Below are 23,985 nucleotides of genomic sequence, written 5' to 3'. Positions count from 1 at the left end.
CTGTGGTTTTTGTATCAGAAGATAGTAAACCAAATCTCATTACACAAGGTCATTTTATTCAGTTCTAAATATCTCATCATCTCAAGCTTGAGTCCATAGATTCCTTTGAAGGTTGATTCCTTTGCCCTGTGGTTAGTTGTTTTTTTCGACGAGGCTTTGATATTTTAAGCACTTCTTTCCACAAGCAGTCATCTCCCAACAGCCATTAGAAGACAGCTTGATTTTAATGAATAATAAACATGACTTAATGCATATTGTTCAATTTATTTCTGGACATGGGCTGGCATAAACTAACTGCTGCATGGATAATGCTTTTCTATCTTGTTTTTAGGTGCACCATCCATTTTATTAATACTTTATAAACTTGGTACACATGGACTGTCAATTGCACTGACCAGTGCTCTTGTGAAATCTATGGGTACATGGTCTGAAAATGCCATCATATACTCATACACACAGCATTACATATATCTGACCAATGTTTTATAAAGTGAAAGCCTAACCTCTCTCCTCTTGGACTCAATGGATTGGCTAATGATTACTGATATCCCATATGACTTCCTATCTGTGTTACAGTATCTACCGGCAGTGTCACTTTCAAGAATCTTTGGATTTAGGCATCCAGGTCTCTTTGTTCCATTCATAGTATGCTTCTTGGCCTCACTAGAACTCACAAAATACAACATCTCACATTGTATGTGAGCGTCAAATTTAATCTGCCATTTCTGAATCTATTTCACCAACGATATCACCCTATAGCCTGAGACTATTCTCCACACACTCAATACCTCTGAGAATCTTTGTCTCATCTACAAATCTACTGATCATACCAACGACATCCATATCCAAATCATTGACGTGCATCAGAGAAATTGCAAACAATAAGAGTCTGGGCTTTGATCACTGATGAACTTCTAATCCCAGACATCCAATCGTAAAAACAACCTTGCAGCAGTGTTCTGTCTCTTACTGCCAAGCCAATTGTGGATGCAATTTACCAACTTGCCCTTCATCCCATAGGTCCTAATGTTTTGGACTAGTCTTCTTTGTGAGATCTTGTCAAAGGTCTTACTAAAAAAAACACATCTACCGTATATAGACCTCTTAAAGATAGCAGAGTCAAGGAATATGGGGAGGAGGCAGGAACGGGCTACTGATTGTAGATGATCAGCCATGATCACAGTGAATGATGGTGCTGGCTCGAAGGGTTGAATGGCCTACTCCTGCACTTATGGTCTATTGTTTATTGTCATTGCCCTCATCAATACATTTATTTCACCTCTTCAAAATATTCAATAATTTTGGCCAGGCAGGATCTGCCCCTGATAAAGCCATGCTGGCAATCTCTGATTAGTACTCTGCCTTTCCAGGTGATGCTGATAATGTTGTTACATGATGGATACTGCTGCTTTTAGTGTACACTGAATGTGTGATCTGACCAGTAACGTTACAGTTAATTGACTTTTACATTATCCATTCAGTCCTATAATATATATGCCATATTTCCTGATACAGGCTGGTAGCACAGTTACATATTAGCTGCACTATAAGATGTTAATTGTATGCTGATTGTATGATAAATGCCAATTTAAATTCCTACAATTGGAACATTATTGTTTGATAAATATACTTATGTCATATCACAGTCACTGGACAATGTGTTTCTGATAATCATGAATAGCCACAAGGATCTAGAAATAATACCCATGGTAATACACAATAGTTAATGTGAACAAAATATTTCCAAAGATGATAGGCATGAATTCAAGGCTGTTTTATCTGTCAAATCATTTCTAAATTATTTATTGCATGACCCATATTGTTCTAAAAAATTACTTTTTATTATTTTGCACCAGCACATAAAACAATGAATTGAATCGCCCCCGAGGCTCCGCAAACGTGCATCGCCATTCAGGTCATAACTGACATTCTTGTGAATTTTTACAGCCAGTCTCTGAATTAGATTACAATTTTGTGATAATTATATAATTGATCATCTCATTTTTACAGGACATGCTTAATACTCATGTTTAAATAGATGAAATCTGTGGTGAATAATAAAATCAAAATCACTGGGAACATTTGAATTGTACAGAGCATGATGAGAAATGGTTAAATATTGGTCAATTCTGGTTGCCAAACATGTGCAATTGACTCCTGCTGAAGTTCTCATTACTACATTCTCATGGGCACCTTCAATCGCCCACCAACTAAGTAGATTAACTGTGTAAATTTCTAATCTTGCCTCAAGCTCAATCTTTACCTGTACTGTTGGGGTCATTCCATTTGGGACTTCAAGATACCTTAAGATTGAATTGATGCCCTCCCTTCTAGTATTTCACTGCACTTACACATAGACGTATTATTAACTTTCCAACCAGCTTAGATTTTCTTAATGAGATAACATTGGTATAATTGCTTAGCTTATGTAAAGTGCTGTATTTCATTACTCTCCAACAGTCATTCTATGCCTTGAATCAAACTAAATGCAGAGCTGGATATTTAAGAATTCAGTATCGGTGACAAATAGTTAAAGGTATAAACACATCATTTTATCCAAGCTTGAAGCTTTAAATCCACATGGTAGGTTTTCACAATTAAATGGCTAGCTGGCACAATTTGCATCATGTTGGAATAGATCCCAAATTTTGCTGCAGCTAGAATTATTCAGCAACTGCAGTTCGACCTAGTTTTGATGGATAGAATTAGCAGCAGACTGGATAATTCCATGTCCACAATTGCAATTGTTTTAAGTGAAACAGCATGCATGTAATCTGTGAATATCTCTTTATTATACTGGTGTAAAAGAGAATTTATTTAATTGTCATTGCACTATAAACATGGAGCCATTGTACTGATAACTAAATTGAATTCAATACATGAAATTGACACTACTCACTCAGATTTATTTCAGCTATAAATAAACAGATGCCTGCTGCACTGTTGTCAAAGCTCCACAGAGCACTAAGTGTGTTAGCATTTGTCAGCAAAAGTGTCTACACGTATGTCATCCCAAAAAATCAGTATTAGTTCTCTCACAGTTGAAATTAAAGAATCTTTAAACTGATGTCTGTACATCCTGGTTATTTACATTCACTGTGATATTATTAAGTGGACAAGATGGAATTGTGCTTCATCCATATAATTTTAGTCTGCTCAGAATATATGAATATAAGTATTTAAATAAAGAGTTGAATTCCAGTGGTCAAAATAATTTGTTCTATAATTTTGCTTATGTCTCTTTCCATTTACCTTCCCTGAGGATGTTAATCGGTTGCTTATAACCATCTCCCCAAATAAGAGCATACTCACTTTTTTACGCACCAAAATTGTGTTGACCTACTTTTTTTCACCTATAGGTTACAGTTGAAAATATATAATGTTGGGTATAGAATATAGATTTTCTGTAAAGCACATTTTGAACAATGTCAGTTGAATTGCTTAAACATGCAACTATGTTATTAACCCTGAGTTTGTACTTATGGCAGTCTACATCGGTTAATCTGATCAAAGGAAATGAAAGTTTTAAAATAGCACATTTATAATGATCAACTAAATGTAAGTGTAAGCAATCCAATAAAAAGAGTTTGTTTCCATTCTTTGGTTATGCAAGCTTAAAAATGATGCCATTTCAGATGATCTGTTTAACTCCTTTATAGGTGACTGAAGTGGGCTGAGGTTTGATGTTCTGCAGTCACGTTTCTAATTTTGCAGATAAAATTATGCAAATTTATGATACAGTATCAGATTTAAATGTGGCAATTCAACACCATTTTATTCACTCATAGTATCAGATTTATATGTAGATTCCTCTTTAAAAAATTCTAGACCAAGTGGGACCCATTGGGTCCTGTTCCCCCAACGTAATACTCCACCACTCACCCATTGCCCCCAACTGCGCAGGTGCCGCTGAGGGGTTCACGTTGTGATGCCAGAGATCCCCATTGTGACGTGAGTCACAGCAACCCTCCCCCAACTGCACCTCGCCATCCCTCTTCCTACGCCTATCCTTCATTCCCCCTCAACCTCCAGCACTCTCTCCCTCCTCCTCTCCCCAGGATCTCGATGTAAACCACCGCCAGCCCCGTTTTCTCCAGAAGGCAGCGATGAAGTTGAACTTGAGGCGGGGGTGGGGTGGGAGCGTCCGGGAGCCAGGGGAGAGCTTGATGCGGGGGCTGTCACAGTGGGGGGTTTAACTGGAGCAGGGGGAAGGCTTGAGGCGGGGGCTGTCTGGGGGGTCAAGCTTCATGGAGCGGAGGGAGGGGGAGTGGGAGTGCTTGGAGCGGAGGCTGTCGGGGGGATCGAGAGTCCTGGAGCTGGGGGAGGAAGTGGCCAAGGTTACCCGGCGCGGACTCTTCCCGCCCCCCCAGTCCCCGCACCGGCTCCAACCCCAGCCCAGAGCCCGGGAGGCAGAAATTATAATAGAAGGAAACTTTCCCGTGGAGCCATCGGGTCGCTTTTGTAAAAGGAAAAAAAGATGACAGTCTGAAATTGTGCAAAGGCTGCACTGAGGACCCATGGGGTTTCCTTTGTGATGCCTGTCAAGGCGCGCAGAGGACCTGTGGGATGTCCTTTGTGACGCCTATCAAGTAAAGACGGCAAGTGGGGGCTGGGCAAGTGGGGGTGCTGTTTTTTTTTAATTTTAAACGTCAATAACGTAAAATATACTTTCAGTCTGAACTAAACTTGTTAAATTTATGTCACAGGACAATGGTGAGTAAGGTGGACCCAAATTTGTAGTGCTATCGTGTACCGTTTTTACACAAATACAAACCGGGCAAACAATCGGACAAACAAACAAGATGAGAGTTTTAGTAATATAGAGATATTTGCATCATTTTACCAACATAGTTAAGAACGTGATTGCAGCACATCAAACCTCAGCCTACTTCAGTCTCCCATAAACCAATTAAGCAGATCAATTGGAATGGCATGATTGTATTAAAGAAGGTTGGTGTACAAGATTGAGCATCCTTCAGATCTTTGTGTGATGTATGTGGAATACTACCACACACAATTTCCTTGTTCCCCTGGTCAACTATCTCAACAATATTGCAGATTTCAACATACAATAGAAATGTGTTTAAATATGGGTAAGGTGTTGTAGATCTGGAAAGAACACGAGGTGTTTGTGACCCGAATGTAGATTCTTCAGCTAGATTTCCTAGCAGTTTTTAAAAAACTGCATTCTTTCATGAGCAAAGCTAAATTGACTGCACTGTGTCATTTTAAATACTTCAGCGCATTTATTTGTCCGGAGATTTCTCACGCTCTCAATATTTTTTTGGACACGCTGCTCTGTTTTGATCTCGGCTGATGTTGATTTTAAATTCTTTACATTCTGTTACTAGCTACTGCTGCTTCCACTGAGCAGAATCCTGTCATTATCATCGCTGTGGTCGCTGTGGCAGGGACCATCATTCTGGTCTTCATGGTGTTTGGCTTCATTATTGGACGAAGGTATGGAACTAAGGAACATGCCGAGCCGGGTCACACACTTGAGGGGTACGTGATCGTGGTGTACACAGTAACAGTGCATCCAGTTGCGGGAGAGGGGAGGGCTGCAACGTGTGTAATTGCTGTCTATACAAAGCAGTGCAGAATATATGGGATCCTCAAACCTTCAGCAATTTTGCTGCAATAGGGGAAAGTAAAGTCAGCTATATAGAATAACAGGCGGTCAGGTGGAATAGTGATGTTTATAATCATTGGTGTGATACAAATGCAAACGATAAACCATTGATTAATCCAATACACCTTCAGTTCATTCAATGTTTTATCGTATATGACATTTGTCCTCTGCAAATCAGTTTTGTTGCATGGTTTTCATACCTTTTAATTCAAGTCTGAATAATTTTATCTCTTCCATTAATTTCTCATGTCATATTGCACGGTTACCACAGGTGTATCTCAGGATTCCATCCTTGCTTCTGTTTTCTTTGTACTTCATGTCATAGATGTGCAAACCCTTGGTAACATTTCCCGCAAGCACAGAATCTAGTTCCACGCAAAGTCTAGAAACATTCACCTGTACTTATTCTCCCTCAGCTTTGAGATATTTTGCAGTGCTCTGTAAATCAAAGACTTTCTTTAAAATAGACACAAAATGCTGGAGGAACTCTGCGGGACAGCATCTCTGGAGAGGCAGAATGGGTGATGTTTTCGGTCGAGACCCTTCTTCAGATGTCACCCATTCCATTTCTTCAGAAATGCTGCCTGTCCCGTTGAGTTACTCCAGCATTTTGTGTCTAGCTTCAGTTTAAACCAGCATCTGCAGTGCCTTCCTACACACTTTCTTTCTTTGATTCTGCTTTGAACATCAACTATTTTAACTAGTAATGAAACTTGAAGAAGTTGAAGTTTCATTCATCTCACATTTGAGACAAAACAAAGCCATCCGCTCCGTCACTGACATCTCTGTGCCACCGACCTCTGCTCCATCACCTGAGAACCCTTTATCTTGGCACCTGTTTCCATGTCTTTTAAAATGCCATCTAAAAAAAATACCCGCCATGCTTTGGGCCCTCACCCCTAAACTACTGTTTCCCTTTTTCTCCTGCTTGATGTTCATCTTTCTTCCATCGTGTGAAGCATTCTGAGATGTTTTCCTTACGTGAGGAGAGCAATAGAAATGTAAGTCGTTGTTGCTGTTGTTGTACTTTCCTTCCTTTGCTAATTGCTTGGCACGGTATCAGAAATGACATTGGAGAAACAGAGCAGAACACTGGCTGAATGGTGCAAAGGAGAAATCTGGGATGTCTGGTGTCAGGAATACTCCCTGCCAAGACACATTTCCAGTTCTTTCTGATTTGTGGACAATTGCCCCACATGTATACAGAGTAAATACACTTTTTTGGTATATGGGCAATCATCTATCATAAATTAAGAACGTCACTTTCTAATGGTAAAGTTAACACTTCCTGAGGATTTACAAGGGTGGAAAAAAATAATACATTAGTAACTCAGTAAAATTGATGGGGTCAAACCTCTAGAAGCTCCACATGCATCTGTTGAAAGATGAGCCAATAACGTGATGTTTTTGGAGCAGATTTGGTCCATTCGGCCCATCAAGTCTACTCTGCCATTCAATCATGGCTGACCTATCTTTCCCTCTCAACGCCATTCTCCTGCCTTCTCCCCATAATTCCTGATACCATCAAAGGCTCCTGAGTGACCATGTGCTTTGCAGGACATTAGTTGCAAGACACTTGTTGCCAAATGTGTCAGAGTCCATCAGAGACACGAATACACAGAGAGATTTCCCAGATCTCAGGTTGCAAAATCTGCCCACTGATCCCATGTCAGGTTAACCCTGCGTGAGCCGATTGAAATTAATGGGAAAATTTGGCTTTTGCTACAATAGTTGGAATAACTTGATTGAAAGTTTTCCTGTTTTCAATCATAGTTTCTTTATAATATTTATTGCACTCTCAGTTTTATTATTATTTGAAACAGTTCCTATAAGGCTTTGAACATTTGTGAACAATGAAATTTTGACAACTGCTGAACCTTTGGATATGTGATCTCACCAGCTGTCAAAGCCATTATGTCAGTGCAGCCGGTCACTTGTGTTGGGAGAAGCCCTGGACTGCACTTGTCCATACCAATGGGATCTGGCCTCTCAGCAGAGGACCCTGCAGTGCAATGCACTCCAATGACCTAGGACCATGGAAATATTTTCAACTGGTGTCCAATATCAGGTTTAGGTCCACAAGATATTTACTCTGCTTGTTTAAATGCTGGAAAATGTACATATGGGGAATTTTATTTTGTTTAATATATTTTGAAATACCCAGATATATTGCAGTTATTGCTTCAAATAACATGTATATGTTGAAATTCATTCATCAGTCTGTCATCTGTCTGCAGTGGTAACTGCATTATTTGGTAGTGACAGAGTGTTTTGCTTTGATTTAAAGATTCATAACATTCACTGTGATATAGTGTTGTCCCAACCAAGTTACATGTTTAACAACTTTAAAGACACATCGTGGAAACATGCCCTTCGGCCCAACGAGTCTGCGACAACTAGTGATCACCCTATACACTAGCAATATCTTACACACACTAGCGACAATTAACTATTTTTAACCAAAGCCAATTAACCTACAAACCTCTATGTCTTGGATTGTGGAAGGAAACCGGATTGCCTGGAGAAAATCCACGAGGTCACAAGGAGAATGTACAACTTCTGTACAGACAGCACCTGTAGTTAGCATCAAACCCAGATCTCTGGTGCTGTAAGGCAGCAAGTCTACCGCTGCACCACTGTGCTGCTCTTGAATGCTACTGACCAGAGGTGCATTTCTGGGAAGCAAAGACAATTTAAATTGTAACTCAGATTTTCTATGTCCCAACCTAGCATAGTGTCATGCTCCACATTGTACACTAATATATATATAAATCAGTATGTATTACAACTACAAAACATTGCACCGTTCAAATATATGCAATGCTTGCAGAATGCCTCCCTTGCCTGGGTCACAGTATAATCATAAAACACTATCACACAGCTTACACACAAAATAATCTATTTTGCACAATTGTATACTAAACAGAGCCAACTGCACACTAATGCACAATATAATGCTCCCAACAATGAAGTACAAAAACGGATATAAAAAGAATGAAACTCAGCTTTGGCAGATGTAGAGGATTGTAGATTGATCCCCCCTTTAATGCCTCCTGAATTTCTTTCTGACTGACCTCATCAGGGAGTTAAATTATGCACAACATGAAATGAGCAGCTCATCTACTACCATCTTTCATCAACCTTTTCTAGGCTGAATTTCACTCTAAAATAAACATACAATACAAAGGCTTTTAACGCTAGGATAGTATCTTCAAGATGAACATGAACAAAAAAAAGTATTATGCAACCATGCATGAATAAAGATCGAGGCATACTGTCTAAAATTGACTATGAACATCTACAGTCGAGGTGCAGTTTATGCTAAATTTTTTGCTGAACAGCGAATCCAATCATTTAGACCTGTAACAAATGCAGGCATCTATATTAGCCAGTCAAAGCAAAGCATATCGAAGCTGTACTAACTTTGATGAGTTGTCTCATTTTCTTATTCAGACACTGTGGCTACAGCAAAGCAGAACAAGAAGGGGATGAGGAGCTCTATTTCCACTGTAAGTGTCCTAATTAAGCCTCTAATGTGAAGAAAAAAATGGGCCTTTTTCCAAATCACCTTTATTCTCTGAAACCCTTACTCTATAATATTTTATATTTCCTCTCCCCCTGCTTCCCAACCGTTTCACCTTTACACCCTGTAATAACTTAGGGTGGAAATAATGAACTAGTGTAATGTGGAAAAAAGTTTGAGAAGTGTTCGAGTTTTATTTTTAGCGATTAAACTACATTATTTCCACTAAGTCTGAGACTTTGAAACTCAAATTGAAATCACTACATTCAACTTAAATGGTGTATAAAATGAAGACGTTTAAAGAAGGCATGAATATATTTTTAGTTTGTGGATAATTTTCTGATAATTTGCAATGATTAGTTTATTAATTTCTGTGTTCAAACAGCACTAACTGCCATCAACATTTAAAGCTGCATTGTGGTATATATTCATGTAAAAAGAAAATGCACAAAGAGCACATCAGAGAGATGTGGTGATTTTCAAGGTTGAATCCACTACCATTGATGGACTGTCCATGCTTAAAGCACGTTATATGGTTCCTGAAGGCGATGTAGTATATTCCAGTACATGCTGTTTTTATTTCAGCTTTCCAGTTTTCACAGCTTTTTTCTTTTGAAAATGGTATGTAAATTTGGCAAGAGGGAGCATAGCTGAAATTGAACTGAAATTCAGAGGTAATAACACTGGAAACACAATGTTCTTATGTTGCAGAACAACCCTTCCAGAACTGAGCTGGAATACATTTTGGCTTGAACTGATTGTTGTTGTACAAGGAGGCTGCCAGATGCAGATGCTAGGCTCTTCAAATATTGTTCTTCCTTTATCCTTGCCATTTTCTTATAATTATACAGAAGGAGGACACATGGCCCATCAGGTCCATGCTAGCACTCAAAGAAGCAGCGTCATTACGTACATAGAACAGTACAACGCAGGAGTGGGTCCTCCAGTCCACAATGTTCATGTTGAACGTGATACTAAATTAAACTAATCTCCTACATCTGCATGTGATCCGTATCCCTTCACTCCATGCATATCCATATGCCCAACCTCAACCCCTCAAATGCCACTATCATACCTGCTTCCACCACCATTCCTGGCAGTGTGTTCCAAAACCCCACCACCCTGTGTAAAAATGACTTGCCCAGCACGTCTCCTTTAAATGTTGCCCCTCTCTCCTTAAAGCTATGCATCTAATCTTTGACACTTCCACCCTAGGAAAAAGATGCTGTCTGTATACACCACCTATGCCTCTCATGATGTTAATTACTTCTGTCAGGTCTCCCCACAGTCTCTGATGCTCCAGGGAAAACAACCCAAGTCTGCCCATCCTCTTCTTATAGCTAATACCCTCTAATCCAAGCAGCATTCTGGTAAATGTCATCAAAGCCTCTACATCCTTCCTGTAAGAGGCGACCATTAGTCCCATTCTTCTTCTTTCCCTGCAACATACACTCTCTTACACGTACATAAACTCTCCTTTGCTTCTTTTTGCCATGAACTATACCAATACAATACAATTTATTTGTGCATCATTTGAACCTCATTGAGGTTCAAACAAAATTTGGTTTCTGCAGTCATACACACAAGAAAAAGAACCAAGACACAACACATTTTATACAAACATCCATCACAGTGAATCTCCTCCTCACTGTGATGGAAGGCAAAGTCTTATCTCTCCCCTGCACTCCTCATTCTCCTCCCGATGTCAGAGTCAAAGCCCCCGGCGGGCGATGGTAAGTGTCCCGCGGCCATTAAAGCCGCGCCGGGTGATGCAAGGCCGCGCTCCAGGTAATCTCCAGTCTTGGTGTTGGAGCCCCCGGCGGGCGCTAGCAAGTCCCGCGGCCATTTAAGGCTGCACCGGGCGATGATGTAAGGCCCCGCTCCAGGTAATTTTCAACCCCGCAACTCGGGTGGGAGAAGTCGCCGTTGCGGAAGCCCCAAAAAGCGGTCTCCCAGCAGGGACCCCCGGGCTCCCGGTGTCACCGTCCACCAGACCTGCGGTTGGAGCTCCGAATCTCCAGGGTCGCAGCCGCGCGCCACCACAGCTCCTCCCGCTCCGAACTCAGCCAGCTCCACGATGGTGGGTAAGTCCGTAGCTCCGCGACTGGAGCCCCAGGTCGTTCCGGTTGGAGGCCGCTCCACGGTGCTAGGCCCCAACGACAACGGAGACCCGACAGGGAAAAGGTCGGGTTCTCCGTGCAGGGGAAAGATTTTAAAAGTTTCCCCACCCCCCGCCCCCCACACACATACCCAGTTAAAAAAAAAGCACTTTAAACTACATTCAAACATTCAAACGCGACAACAACAAAAAAAACGACAGACGGACTGCAGAGGGTAATTTACGGTAGTTGATCTATGAAGTTGGCGATTAAGCTGAGGGAAGACAGGTTTCTTCGCTTATGTTGAATTGGAGAGTTGGAGAATAGAAACATAGAAAATAGGTGCAGGAGGAGGCCATTCGGCCCTTCGAGCCAGCACCGCCATTCATTGTGATCATGGCTGATCGCCCCCTATCGATAACCCGTGTCTGCCTTCTCCTCATATCCCTTGACTCCACTAGCCCCTAGAGCTCTATCTAACTTTCTTGTTAAATCCATCCAACGACCTGGCCTCCACTGTCCTCTGTGGCAGGGAATTCCATAAATTCACAACTCTCTGAGTGAAAACGTTTTTTCTCACCTCAGTTTCAGTCTCCCCTTTATTCTAAGATTGTGACCATTCAAATTTTGACGACAGAGCAGGATTCCTTATTTTGCAGTGAAATATTTGTATTTAAAGGCAAGATTAAGGCAGTCTTACTATAATAGCTGACATCGGGAGCTTCTTTCTGTTTCTCTAACTATCCCTGCTATGAACCAAACCCTACCTTATGTTCCCCATCATAAACCATGAATTCATCCTCAGCTTGAGCAAGGATTTACAGATTGCTAACCAAAGATAGGGAACTTCTGATTAATGGGAAGCTTTAAAGAAAAAGCTGGGCTTGTTTGGAAAAGGAAAAATTAAAGGGTAGTTTAATAATAGTGTTAAAAAAAGGGTTTTGAAAGAGAATGTGGAAACAAATTACACTGAGCAGCCATTTACTAAAATTCACAGATTAACGGTAATTGTGAGAACTCCAGAGGAAAGATGAGGAAATTATTTTAGATGTACACATTAAAATCCTAAAAATAGAATAATTTGCAATTTTACCCTTGTCCAAAGGTTATTTTATGTCTTTGTTTCAATTGGATTGACTGTGAACATTAATCAGCAGTGCTTCAGTCGACATATATACGTGAATGCTCTGTGTGGTTTTATATGCATGATGGGTGGCTAGGTTAAGTGAGTGTGCAATGAACTGCTAATAGAACATATTGTAAGAAATTATAAAGTTGCCCATTTTGAAAGAAAAAAATATAAATGTATATTAGAGGGTGAGAGTTTGCAGAGGTTTGAGATGCAGTGGAATTTAGGTGTCTTAGTTCATGATACATAAAAAGACTAGGAAGCAGATACAGCAAGTAATTAGGAATGCTGGAAAAATATTATTTATTGTGAGGGGAAGCTAATGCAAAATAAGGGGGGGGGGATATGCTTCAGTTACACAGGGGACATAAAGGTACATTATTGCATTGAATGCAATGAACTTGTTGAGGAATCATAGTGTGGACATAGGCCCTTTGGCCCAACTTGCTCACAGCGGCCAACATGTCCCAGCTATACTAGTCCCACTTGCCTGTGCTTGGTCCATATCCCTCCAAAGCTGTTCTATCCATGTAAAGGAGTGATACGTCTCTGACTCTTGAGCTATTTGGTTTCACCTTGTAGGAAGTGATGGTGTGCAACAGCGCCGGGCATCCACCTGAGCCTCCAGCTTAGCCCGGAAGTGTCTCTTTGCATTCACAGTTTCTTTTAAAGACCCGATGATCTTGGTCTCCTCTGTCGACGTCAGTAGCTCCAAAAGACATGAGTTCCGATTTGGCAACACTAAAAACATTATAAAATATGGCATTTTCATTTTCATTTGCATCTGCAAAATAAATTCGATTGAAGTCTATGAAATGAAATTTGGAGGCAGACTGTAATGTGCTAAATGTATGTACTTCGCAAATTTAGCTTTGCCAACGGTAGATGAATTTCTATGCAAATCGCTCCAATAGCCCGATTCTACAATCATGACTAGCACATGACAAATGGGCAACTTACTCATCTGACTGCATTGAGCACAGTTTGCCTTTAGTAGATTTAGTAGATTTAGCCAGTATACAATATTGTAGGAAAAATGGTCAGCCAGTTGACATCAGGTAGATCTATAAATGGAGTAATAAACTCCATTTAAAGACCCTATTTTTCATTGACATTGCTGCCCAGATTTGGATAAGATATCCATATCTAATTCAGCAGCAACCTTGGGAATAGATAAACCAACTGTAAATGAGAACAGGGGGAATCAATTGACATGCAGTCACTGTAATTTTCACAAACTTGGCTTGAAAGTAATGCATTGTGCAAAATGGATTTTTATTTCAGCTATAAACCTCTCTGCACTCAATCCAGTGGAGCAATAAATGTTCTTGAGCTTATGGAATTGTAAAACCATTTGACTTCTGTTGGAGTACTTCTCATCCTGTTTTAAAAAAAAATATTTTCCAGTTTTATGTTATATCCTAGAGGCACCCAGCAAAGCTGCCAATTTCTGTAATTATCACATTTATTGGGCATTTTATGTTTTAAAAGTCAATGAATTGCAACCCAGTCCACAACAATGTTTTCATTTAAACAATTTCCAAATTGATTTCTAAATTGCTTCTGCTGCCTGTGTGTGCCCTTGTTTGTAACAGTATGGATGTTTCCTTATGTATCAATTGTAGGCATTCTCTCTAAACCCCTTCATCCTTCTTAATTCCGGACAAGGTCAGAAGATTTTCATGCTCCATGAGGCCTTCTCCACTCTGGGCTTTTATAATTTCCATCAATCACCCTAACTATCAAGTACTTAGTGACCACAACTGAAAAGCAAGTCAATTTATTTCTCTCCTCCCAAACTTCTTGCCATTCATTAAGGGTCTGGACCCAAAATGTCACCTGTCCATTCTCTCTAAAGTTTTTGCCTGACCCACTAAGTTATTCTTGCACTTTGTGTTTTGCTCATGATTCCAGCATTTGCAGTTCCTTGTGTTTGCCATTCATTTGTGTTTGCTTCCAAGACAAACTAGCTATTGTTTATGAGGTTTTCCAATGATTATTTCATGGGTGTGGGCATCATAACTGAACCCAAACCTGCCTCATGACAGTTACAGGAATCTACCCATCACAGGAATTATTAGAGTTATGATCAGGGAACTAATTTTTCCCTCCCCCACACCAATGAATGCTGAGCACTGTAGTAATACTCCTGCTACAATAACTGAGATTAGGACAACACAGGGATTAAATTTGGGATATCCATTGTTGGGCATATTTTACAGTTATTTCTTTTATCATGAAAAAACATTAATTTTGACTACCATGTGCAGGGATAATTATTCTGACAAATACCTTTTATTTAGGGGCATTGGAACCCTGCATGTGCTTCAAGACCGGAATAAAATACTAATTCTAGATAACAGCTGGTTATTTATAGCATGTAAGGGAAAATTAACTGGGGAATTATTGTCTTCAATGTGAGTTCTGAATGAAAGTTGATACATATTAGATCCAATGCTGGTATGAAAACTGATACAGAGATTTTTTTTTAAATGTGTATACTGGAGAGTTGAAATAAAAAGACACTGCGTGTTTCACATTAAGATTTTGCAATAGTCACAAGATGCAAATTCACTTGTTCTGCATAGTGATATTTTAGATTAAATTAGATTAGATTCCTTTATTGTCATTTAGACCTTTCGGTCTAAACAAAATGTAATTACTGTTGTAAATATGAAATTCAATTGGTTGATTTGTAATGGCCATCTAAGTCAAGCCTTTTAGCTCCAGTGAAGTACACGTGCAGGCGCCACCAATATTGGCGCCATTATTCAAAGTCCGGTCAGTCCATGCCCGGTGTACTAAGCAGTTCCTGTGAACCAACGTCCCTCTCCTCTCCTCGTCCGGCCATCTTTGTGTCCCGCGGGCACCTCCTGCAGCCGACCTTGAAGGTGCTGGATGCATTAAAACTCAAACTGTCTCCAGAAAGTCAGCTAGGAATTGAATAAATGTCATGTCGGCACCTTTAAATGCACAAATCCTCTGGCTACTGATAATGCATCTCATCAGTCATCCTGGTTTTAGTGCTTTCTGATCAGTTCATCTGATTTTAATGCTTGATTAACAGAATCATTTTTCAGCCATTCCTTGTCACCGAATGGACTGAATTGGTGCAAATCTAGAGCGAAATGTAGTTTTGTTCCATCACGTGACATTGCAATTCATCACAATCAATCTTCCCTCACTTTACCCCAGTTAAATTGCCAGGTTCAAGAACATACATCGATCCGGAAACCTACGAGGATCCTAACCGGGCAGTTCATCAGTTTGCCAAGGAACTAGATGCTTCCTGCATTAAGATCGAAAGAGTGATTGGAGCAGGTGAGTCTATAACTGATGGGTTATTGAACTATTCCACTTAAGTAATATTGGAAGCCATGAATCTTATGTGACAGGACTGTATCTCAGAGCATGAGAGATAAATGATATTTATAATTTTGAGCTGTGATTCAACAGATGTCAAAAGACAAGATTGAGGCTTCTTCTCGCCTGCACCTTATAAGAGATCAAATATAGAATACCTTTTGGGGGGGGGGGGGGGGAGTACCATGAGCCCAATAATCATTGCCTCAGAAATATTAACTGCACCTCCCTATCTTATATTTTGATCTATTCCTGTTCTGAAAGCAGAATTAACTCGTTATTTTTGGACACATATCGCACTGCATTAGACAGGCCTATTGCTAGTAACTTACCTCAAAGTAGCCAATAAACTGCGAATAGTGCATTCCATCAGACTTCTGTTTTACTTATATATGTTTTCCGCATTTCTAATTGAAGTGGAGATGTGGCGACATTTAATACAGGATGGCACAGTGGCGCAGCAGTAGAGTTACTACTGCCTTGCAGCGTCAGAGACTATGGTGCGATCCTGACCCTGGAGACTGTTTTTTGTGGAGTTTGGACATTCTCCCTGTGACCACGTGGATTTTCTCCATGTGCTCCAGTTTCCTCCCACATTCCAAAGACTTGTAGGTTAATTGGATCCTGTAAATTGTCAATAGTGTGTAGCATAGAACTAGTGTACAGGTGATCGCTGCTTGGCGTTGACTCTGTGGGCCAAAGGGGTTGTTTCCACACAGTATCTCATATTTTAGCATAAAGATGATTTTTTTTGCAGAATTTTGATCTTAGTTTAAAGATCAGTATTTTGCAAAAAAATCCTTTCTGCTAAAATATTTAAACTTATTATTAAAGGAGAAAGCAAATTTCCAAATAGGAAAGCCTTGTTACTACTGGGGCAAGATTGCATTCATGTCTTTTGCCTTTTGCATGGGGTTAACATTTCACATACATATCTTGTAGAAATTCCCCACTAAGGGAGAGCTGTGACTACATATTCAACAGGTGCTGGGGACCGAGACCTCATGATGCCACTGAAGGGAAACACGTTTAGTTTAGAGATATAGTTGTATCCTCCAATGCTGCTGGATTAAGTGTAGGGAGAGATGCATCACCCTCCCTAATTGGTAACCTGCAACATGACATTCACTTGGAGACTGCAGCTCAACAGAAGATTATATATGAGGACCGATTCTCCAACAATTGTGCCTCTCAGCACTGGCTTAGGAGAAATTCAAAAATTGCCCCTATTTTTGGAGACAGTAAGGCCTTGAATATGTGTTCTCACAAATCATTAATAATATACCCCTGTGCAGAAATAGTTCAACATTTACAATCTGGGTCAGTTTTATAGGTTGGGCTCTTTGATGGGGTTAAAATTTATTTTTGTTTTGAAAGTGTCACTACTCGTATATCACAGTTATACCCTTAACATTGGCCCTGAATAGAAATGGAAGCAAAGTGAAGGCTCAAGTTTGGAAATAATAAATTATGCTGTATGTCAGTTAACAATGAGGCCACTCTGTCTATTTCCAAACAAGGCTGCTAACCAGACGTCCTTTGCACAGTGCAAGAAATATCAGTTTATGCCTGCCTGCCTATGGTTAACTGCAACCTTAACTAGCACCCAGATCGACCTGGGTTCAATTCTAACTATGGGGCTGTCTGTACGGAGTTTGTACGTTTTCCCCATGACCTGTGTGGGTTTTGTCCATGTGCTCCGATTTACTCCCACACTCCAAAGATGTACAGATTTGTGGTTCAATTGGCTTGGTAAAATTGTCAATTATCCTTAGTGTGTGCAGGACACTGTTAGTACACGGGGATCGCTGGTCGGCACAGATTCGGTGGCCGAAGAGAATATTTCTGCACTGTATCTCTAAACTAAACAAAATCTATGCAAAGAAGGTAGACACAAAATGCTGGAGTAACTCAGCGGGACAGGCAGCATCTCCGGAGAGCAGGAATGGGTGACATTTCGGGTCAGGACATCTGAAGAAGGGTCTCAACTCTAAACGTCACCCGTTCCTTCTCTCCAGAGATGCTGCCTGTCCCGTTGAATTACTCCAGCATTTTGTGTCTACCTTTGATTTAAATTGGCATTTGCAGTTCTTTTCTATGCATTAAATTTATGCAACTGCTTGTAAGCACATTTTAGCATTGCCATCCTCTAATGCTGCTGAAAATGATACATTAACTAGGGAAAAAACTCATTTTAGATATTAAAGATTAAGAAGGAGGTTCCTCCAGATAATATAGCATTTTGAATTTCATCTCCATTTTATTAAGCCAAAGCCATTAGGCATGAATAACTTCTGAAGCTATTGAGCTTGAAATAAATACAAGCTTAAATTCTCAATTAATTAAAGGTAATATCTGGATGACCTAATCAACAGGAAAGGTTCACTCTAGTTTATGGAAGTATGACATATCCACCCTGTCCATATAATTGAGCATTTGGGATGTGGGCAGTATGGATTTGCCAGCTGCTGTGGATCTGCAAGCATCTTTTGCCCTGTTCAAACATGGATAACAACTGCATTTCTGTGGCAAAGGGGAGAGGACATGTACATTTTATCCTGTGGAACTTCACTCTGAATTAAGGCATCCCTTTTGCTCCACAGGTGAGTTTGGAGAGGTGTGCAGTGGTCGGCTGAAGCTGCCTGGAAAAAGGGATATACCAGTTGCAATTAAAACATTGAAAGTAGGCTTCACCGAGAAACAGCGAAGGGACTTCCTCTGTGAGGCAAGCATCATGGGACAGTTTGATCACCCCAATGTCGTTCACTTGGAAGGAGTCGTTACCAGGGGTAAGAGTCATTTGTCCATTAATTCAGCACCGGATCTTTCAAGGTTCAATCCAGTTAGCACTACTCTTTTGCTTTCCAATAGGTCTTTTCTCCCTCAAATCTTGACTAATTCCCTCCAGAAAGCAGCAAATGGTTTGGTTTCCAGCAACCAAACAAGCAAACACTCCAACTCCTAATACTGCACATGTGCTGTTACTTTTCTTCCAAACAAATCTTTTCATCAACTATTCAGCCTTGGGAAATGATATTTCTTTGTTTTCCTGAATATTAACCCTTCACAATTTTAATCACATCGAGCAAAGTTCCACTGCGGTTCTAACGAGAATCACCCTGGGTTCTCCATTGTGTCCACATGATTGTAATCCCTTATCCCTGGAACAAACTTAATTAGGTTGAATCGAGAGGCATCTTCATATTTTCTGTTTACTTCATGGTTAGATCTGAAGTACTTTCCTTTCTTCACTTTCAGAAGAGAACCTTGCATTTTCCCAGTCCAATTTTATTTTTCTATATCACCTGTCATATTTTACATTTAAGTGTTTTTGCCAAGTTAGTATACGTTTTGGATTTGAGTTCATCAGGCAAGACGTTGGTGAGGTCACGTTTGGAGTACTGCAGTGTGCATATTTGGTCACCCTGCTATAGGAAGGATATTGTTAAGCTAGAATGAGTGCAGAGAAGATTTACGAGGATGTTTCTAGAACTTTGAGGGGTTGAGCTGTAGGGAGAGGTTGGGCAGGCTAGGAGTATATTCCTCGGAAAGCAGGAGGCTGAGGGGTGATCTTATAACACCTGTATAAGAGCATGAGGGGAATAGATGGGGTGAATGCAGAGTCTGTTACCCAGAGTAGGGGAAACAAGAACCAGAGGACAGAGGTTTAAGGTGAGGGAAAATAATTAATAGGAACCTGAGGAGCAACGTTTTAACACAGAGGGTGGCGGGTATATGGAATGAGATGCTAGAGGAGGGAGTTGAGGCAGGTACTGTTATAACATTTAAAAGACATTTGGATAAGTACGAGGATAGGAAAGGTAAAATGGCCCAAATGTGGGCATGTGGGACTAGTATAGATGGGGCATATTGGTTGGCATGGGCTGGTTGGGCCTGTTTCCCTATGTTTGACTCTATATACAGGTTCTCCATTGATCTGCTTGTTACATTCTCTAACACCTGCAAATTCAAACAAGATTTACCTTTCATAAAACCATGTTGATTAGGTTTGATTACATTAAGAGTCCCCAAATATGTTTATGTATGAATCACAAACAATTAGCATGCTGGCGCAACAAGTAGTTTGGAAGGCAAGTGGCACAATGGTCTTTATTGCAAGACTGTTGGAGTTTAGAATTATATGCAAGTATTATTACAGTTGTACTCTGATGGGGCCACATCTAACGTAATGTATGCAGTTTTGGTCCACTTATTTAAGGAAGGATAGGCTTTGGCAGAAATCCACAGATTCACTTGACCAATTCATGAATGAGAGGTTGTCCTTCACAAACAGTGAAATAAAAGAGATCTATATTTGTTGGAGTTAAGAGAAATGAGGTATGATATTATTGAAACACAGAAGATCCTAGGGGACCAGATGTAGAGATGCTTCCACTTGTGGGAGAGTCTCAAATGAGGGCACATAGTTTCAAGATTAATGGGAAGTTATTTAAAGCTGAAATGCATGGTTACCACTTCTTGCAGAGAGTGGTGAGTGCTTGGAATTGTCTATTCCAGTGGATTGTGGAGGGTGGATCATTGGGTTTTTTTTTTTAAAGGGAACAAAATACGTTTTTGATAGATGAAGGAATTTGAAGTTACAAGGAACCATCACAGAAGAAGTGACGGGGTCTAGAGCAGATCAGCTGTGGTCATATTGAACGTCGGGGTACATTTAAAGAGCACAGTGTTCTTCTCCTGCTTCTAATTTCTGTTACCCAGTAATCATGCTGCCTAGTTCTCTTTGAATAAATTGATGCACCATATCCTGACTTGCAGCACAATACCCTGACTTCAGCATGCTGTTCATTCAACAGTACCATCTTAAGAGATATACGCACATTGAAGTATCACCCTGAGCATTTGCAGAGCATTTCAATTTAAACAATAGCACTGGATGAGAACAGACTAATAAAAACTGAGAGTGTGATGGAGAGCATGCCAGAAGTAACAAAGATTTGAGATTCTAGGTGCTAAAAGATTAAAGAGGCTATCATAGACTTCTGTAATCCCATTAAGTATTGATATTAATGCTTATTTATAATATAATGTTACCCCATTACTGGCCAGATGTAGCCTGCAGTTTGGTACACTTAGCAAGGTGTGGTACTTTTAACACTGCGTTTAAAGTCTTCTATTCATATTAGCTTCAAATATACAATACACATCTAAATCCATCTATTCCATCTTTTTTCAGAATGTTGCCAGCAATGAAAAACCCATTCTCCCATTACAATAGTTTCAAGTCTGTACCCTTTCATTAGGAATGAAACGGAGAAGGGTCGCAGACCTGAAAAGTTAACAGTTTATCTCCCCCTGCTGCTGTCTGACTTGCTGAGGTTTTAGAAAATAAATGCAGGAGGAGACCATTTGGCCCTTCGAGCCTGGAGTGTTTTCTCCAGTTTCTGTTTTGTTTTCTGCAGTTTCTGTTTGTTTCATATTCCCAGGATCTGAAATTATTTTGATTTTCAATTTAACAGTCATCCTCCTGCCTCCACAATCACCTCACCAAGCAAAGTCCAGGACATGATTGCTTTACAGTCAACCCAATCCAGTCCAGTGTACGTGTGTAATACCTGCAAAACTAGTTTTAAAATATTACTTTCTCTCCCTTCAGTGGAACAAAGGGGTAGAATTGTGGCTTTGATTTGCCTTGCAGAACCATAGAACATACAATATCAGTCATTTCAGAAATCCTTCTCCCTTCACGTGTGATTATATCAACACATTTCTCAGATCTTAAGTGCTACTTAATAAACAACCTGGATTTCAGACAGTTCCCGGCAGCAGCAGCAGCAAGCTTTGCCAAGTGCTCTAAAAAGTATCAAATGTATCAAACGAGAAACCTTATGCGATCACCCAGAGGAACTTGTCATTTACAGTAAGCTTGCTTTATTTCTGCAGGTAAACCAATTATGATTGTAATCGAATACATGGAGAATGGATCGCTGGATGCATTTCTCCGGGTAAGTGACAAAACAAACAGACTTTACACATTGTTGCAAAGGCATGTAATAGAAAATGGACAAATATTTTGCATCATCTTGAAGCATATAATAGTTTTTTTTAATATCAGAATGGACTCAAATTCTGTTTGTACCAATTTATATAAAAATGTAACAACTAAATTGGTACCATTTTCCATAAGCTTCAGCTGGTTACATTAAAATTTAAATTTAAATGCTGTTCTTGCTCACTTGTTAAAATATTTACAAGCCTTTCTGTGGTAATAGAATAGAATGCATCGAGGTAGAAATTCACCTACGGTCTTGCACACTGAACTTGCAATAGATCAGCAGTATCACAGCTAACTCCACTTCTGAAATTTAGGTTTTCATTGCCACATGTACCGAGGTACAGTGAAAAACCTGCATGCTCTCCAAACAGATCAGATATACCACACATAGATGTAATGTTCAAACACAACTACACTAGATAGAGCATAGGGGAAGATGCAAAGTGCAGAATAGATCTTGGCATTGTAGCATATTGTAGCCATATAGTCATGACTGTCAATGGAATGTAGTAGGGGACTGAGAGGGCATCCTTGCAGGGCACTGGTGTTGAGAGTTATTGTTGAAGAGGGTGTACTCAACTATCTTCACTGATTGAGGTCTGTGTCCGAAAGATGAGGATCCGGTGGCGGGTGGGGGAACTGATTCCTACGTCCCAGAGTTTGAAGACAATTTGATTCTGTTGACGACAGTGAAACACAATTTGGAAGCAGATACAATGGTCAGCTAGTTCCACAATGTTTATTCAACACTATCAATCAAGTATAAATGTCTACCCTAAGGACATTCGTTTTTTCAGAAGTTGCAATAGCAGCACATCTATGACCAGCTGATTTACATCCATTCAAACTGTGCCATTTTGAAATACTTTGTCAACTTCAACAATTTAACCTTCAAGCAGTTTTATCAAGGAAGAAGTAAATAAGTATCTTTCTATAAAACCTTCCGATCACCTTTGGTTTAAAATAGGGTTGACGAGTCTTCTTCGCGGCAATCTAGGTTGCCAAAAAAAAATTGTTGCGAGTTTTGTTTGACCCATAATATTCATGGATTCAAAGTACTCATCCATTTGCACTGCTCAAGCCATTTGCTGAACAATCATAACTAATGGGATGGGGGCAAAGATCTCTGGGTTAGATGATTGGGAATTTGATCTACTGCTGATGAGCCAAGCTGCATGTCTAAGTTTGGAAATAAAGGCCTACTGATGTGGGTTGTTCTATTTTCTGCATTATTGCTGAATTTTATCAAACGATATTGAAATTGAGGCTTAATACAATGAATTAAATACTGAGCAGGGACATCTTTCCTGAAATGTTACATTAGTCATTGTTTTGCCTCACTAGAAACATGACGGGCAGTTCACAGTGATTCAGCTAGTTGGAATGCTGCGTGGGATAGCAGCTGGGATGAGGTATCTCGCCGACATGGGCTACGTGCACAGAGATCTGGCAGCTCGCAACATTCTGGTCAATAGCAATCTTGTCTGCAAAGTTTCTGACTTTGGCCTCTCAAGGATTGTGGAAGATGACCCAGAGGCTGTCTACACTACCACAGTGAGTTAAACGTGTCAGCTCATTTTACAGTGCATTTTCCACATTGCTGCATGTTCTCCCAGCTCAAAGTTCAATGTTTGCTCACGTTCAGCAAAATATCGTTATGCTTGCAGCTCAGAGTCTTTGTAATTTGTTCAAAAATAGCAGCTGTGGTTGGGAATAGTTTTAATGGGGAGCGGCAGGGATCTTTCTGCAGACTGATTATTTTTTAAACTAGGAAGGCATTAGAGATAAAATTGACTGGAAAAATCTGACAACAACACCATAGTAGATGCTGTACCCAGATTTCTAATCTTTGCAAAAGCAAATTAATGGAAAAGTTCCCATTTTCATAGAGAAGCCCACTGAGCCATTACTCTCATTAGCTTCACCTTTACATCTAAGCATTTGATCCTACCCTCTCAAATGTATGTATCCACTCCAAACGGGTACCTGTGCATGAATCTCAGAACGCACAGCATATTGCATCATCCACAGTAAATTATTTACTGTGCCTCTGGCAGCATCAAAACCCTCTTTAAACTATTTTCAGATGTGTCTTTCAATGATCTTCCTCAACTGTGTAAGGCCATGTTCAGTAAACTGTTCTGTAATGCCTCCGTTATCAAAGATACACTCAGTAGTTTACCTTAACCTTATGTGCATTATAAAGGATACAACACATGTGTG

The 23,985-nt window shown here is 40.1% G+C and overlaps 1 protein-coding gene across 4 annotated transcripts in view; it reads left to right on the top strand.

Annotated features, from left to right (window-relative positions):
- epha7 (eph receptor A7) overlaps positions 1-23,985 on the top strand; it is a 252,404-nt gene that overhangs the window by 203,263 nt on the left and 25,156 nt on the right. Inside the window, exons 8-14 of one of the 4 annotated variants that reach the window (XM_055635837.1) lie at positions 5,352-5,460; positions 6,592-6,633; positions 9,086-9,141; positions 15,579-15,704; positions 18,350-18,535; positions 21,651-21,712; positions 23,107-23,316. In XM_055635837.1, coding sequence (XP_055491812.1) covers positions 5,352-5,460; positions 6,592-6,633; positions 9,086-9,141; positions 15,579-15,704; positions 18,350-18,535; positions 21,651-21,712; positions 23,107-23,316 — 791 coding nt within the window. Of the gene's footprint in view, positions 1-5,351; positions 5,506-6,591; positions 6,634-9,085; positions 9,142-15,578; positions 15,705-18,349; positions 18,536-21,650; positions 21,713-23,106; positions 23,317-23,985 lie in introns of all 4 variants that reach the window. The other 3 variants (XM_055635835.1, XM_055635836.1, XM_055635838.1) reach the window with 3 other exon arrangements.

This window comes from Leucoraja erinacea, chromosome 5 (genome assembly GCF_028641065.1).
Source record: "Leucoraja erinacea ecotype New England chromosome 5, Leri_hhj_1, whole genome shotgun sequence".
In the NCBI taxonomy this organism is placed as follows: domain Eukaryota; kingdom Metazoa; phylum Chordata; class Chondrichthyes; order Rajiformes; family Rajidae; genus Leucoraja; species Leucoraja erinaceus.
Note: the sequence above shows the minus strand (reverse complement) of the source record. Positions and strands in the feature narration are given on the sequence as shown.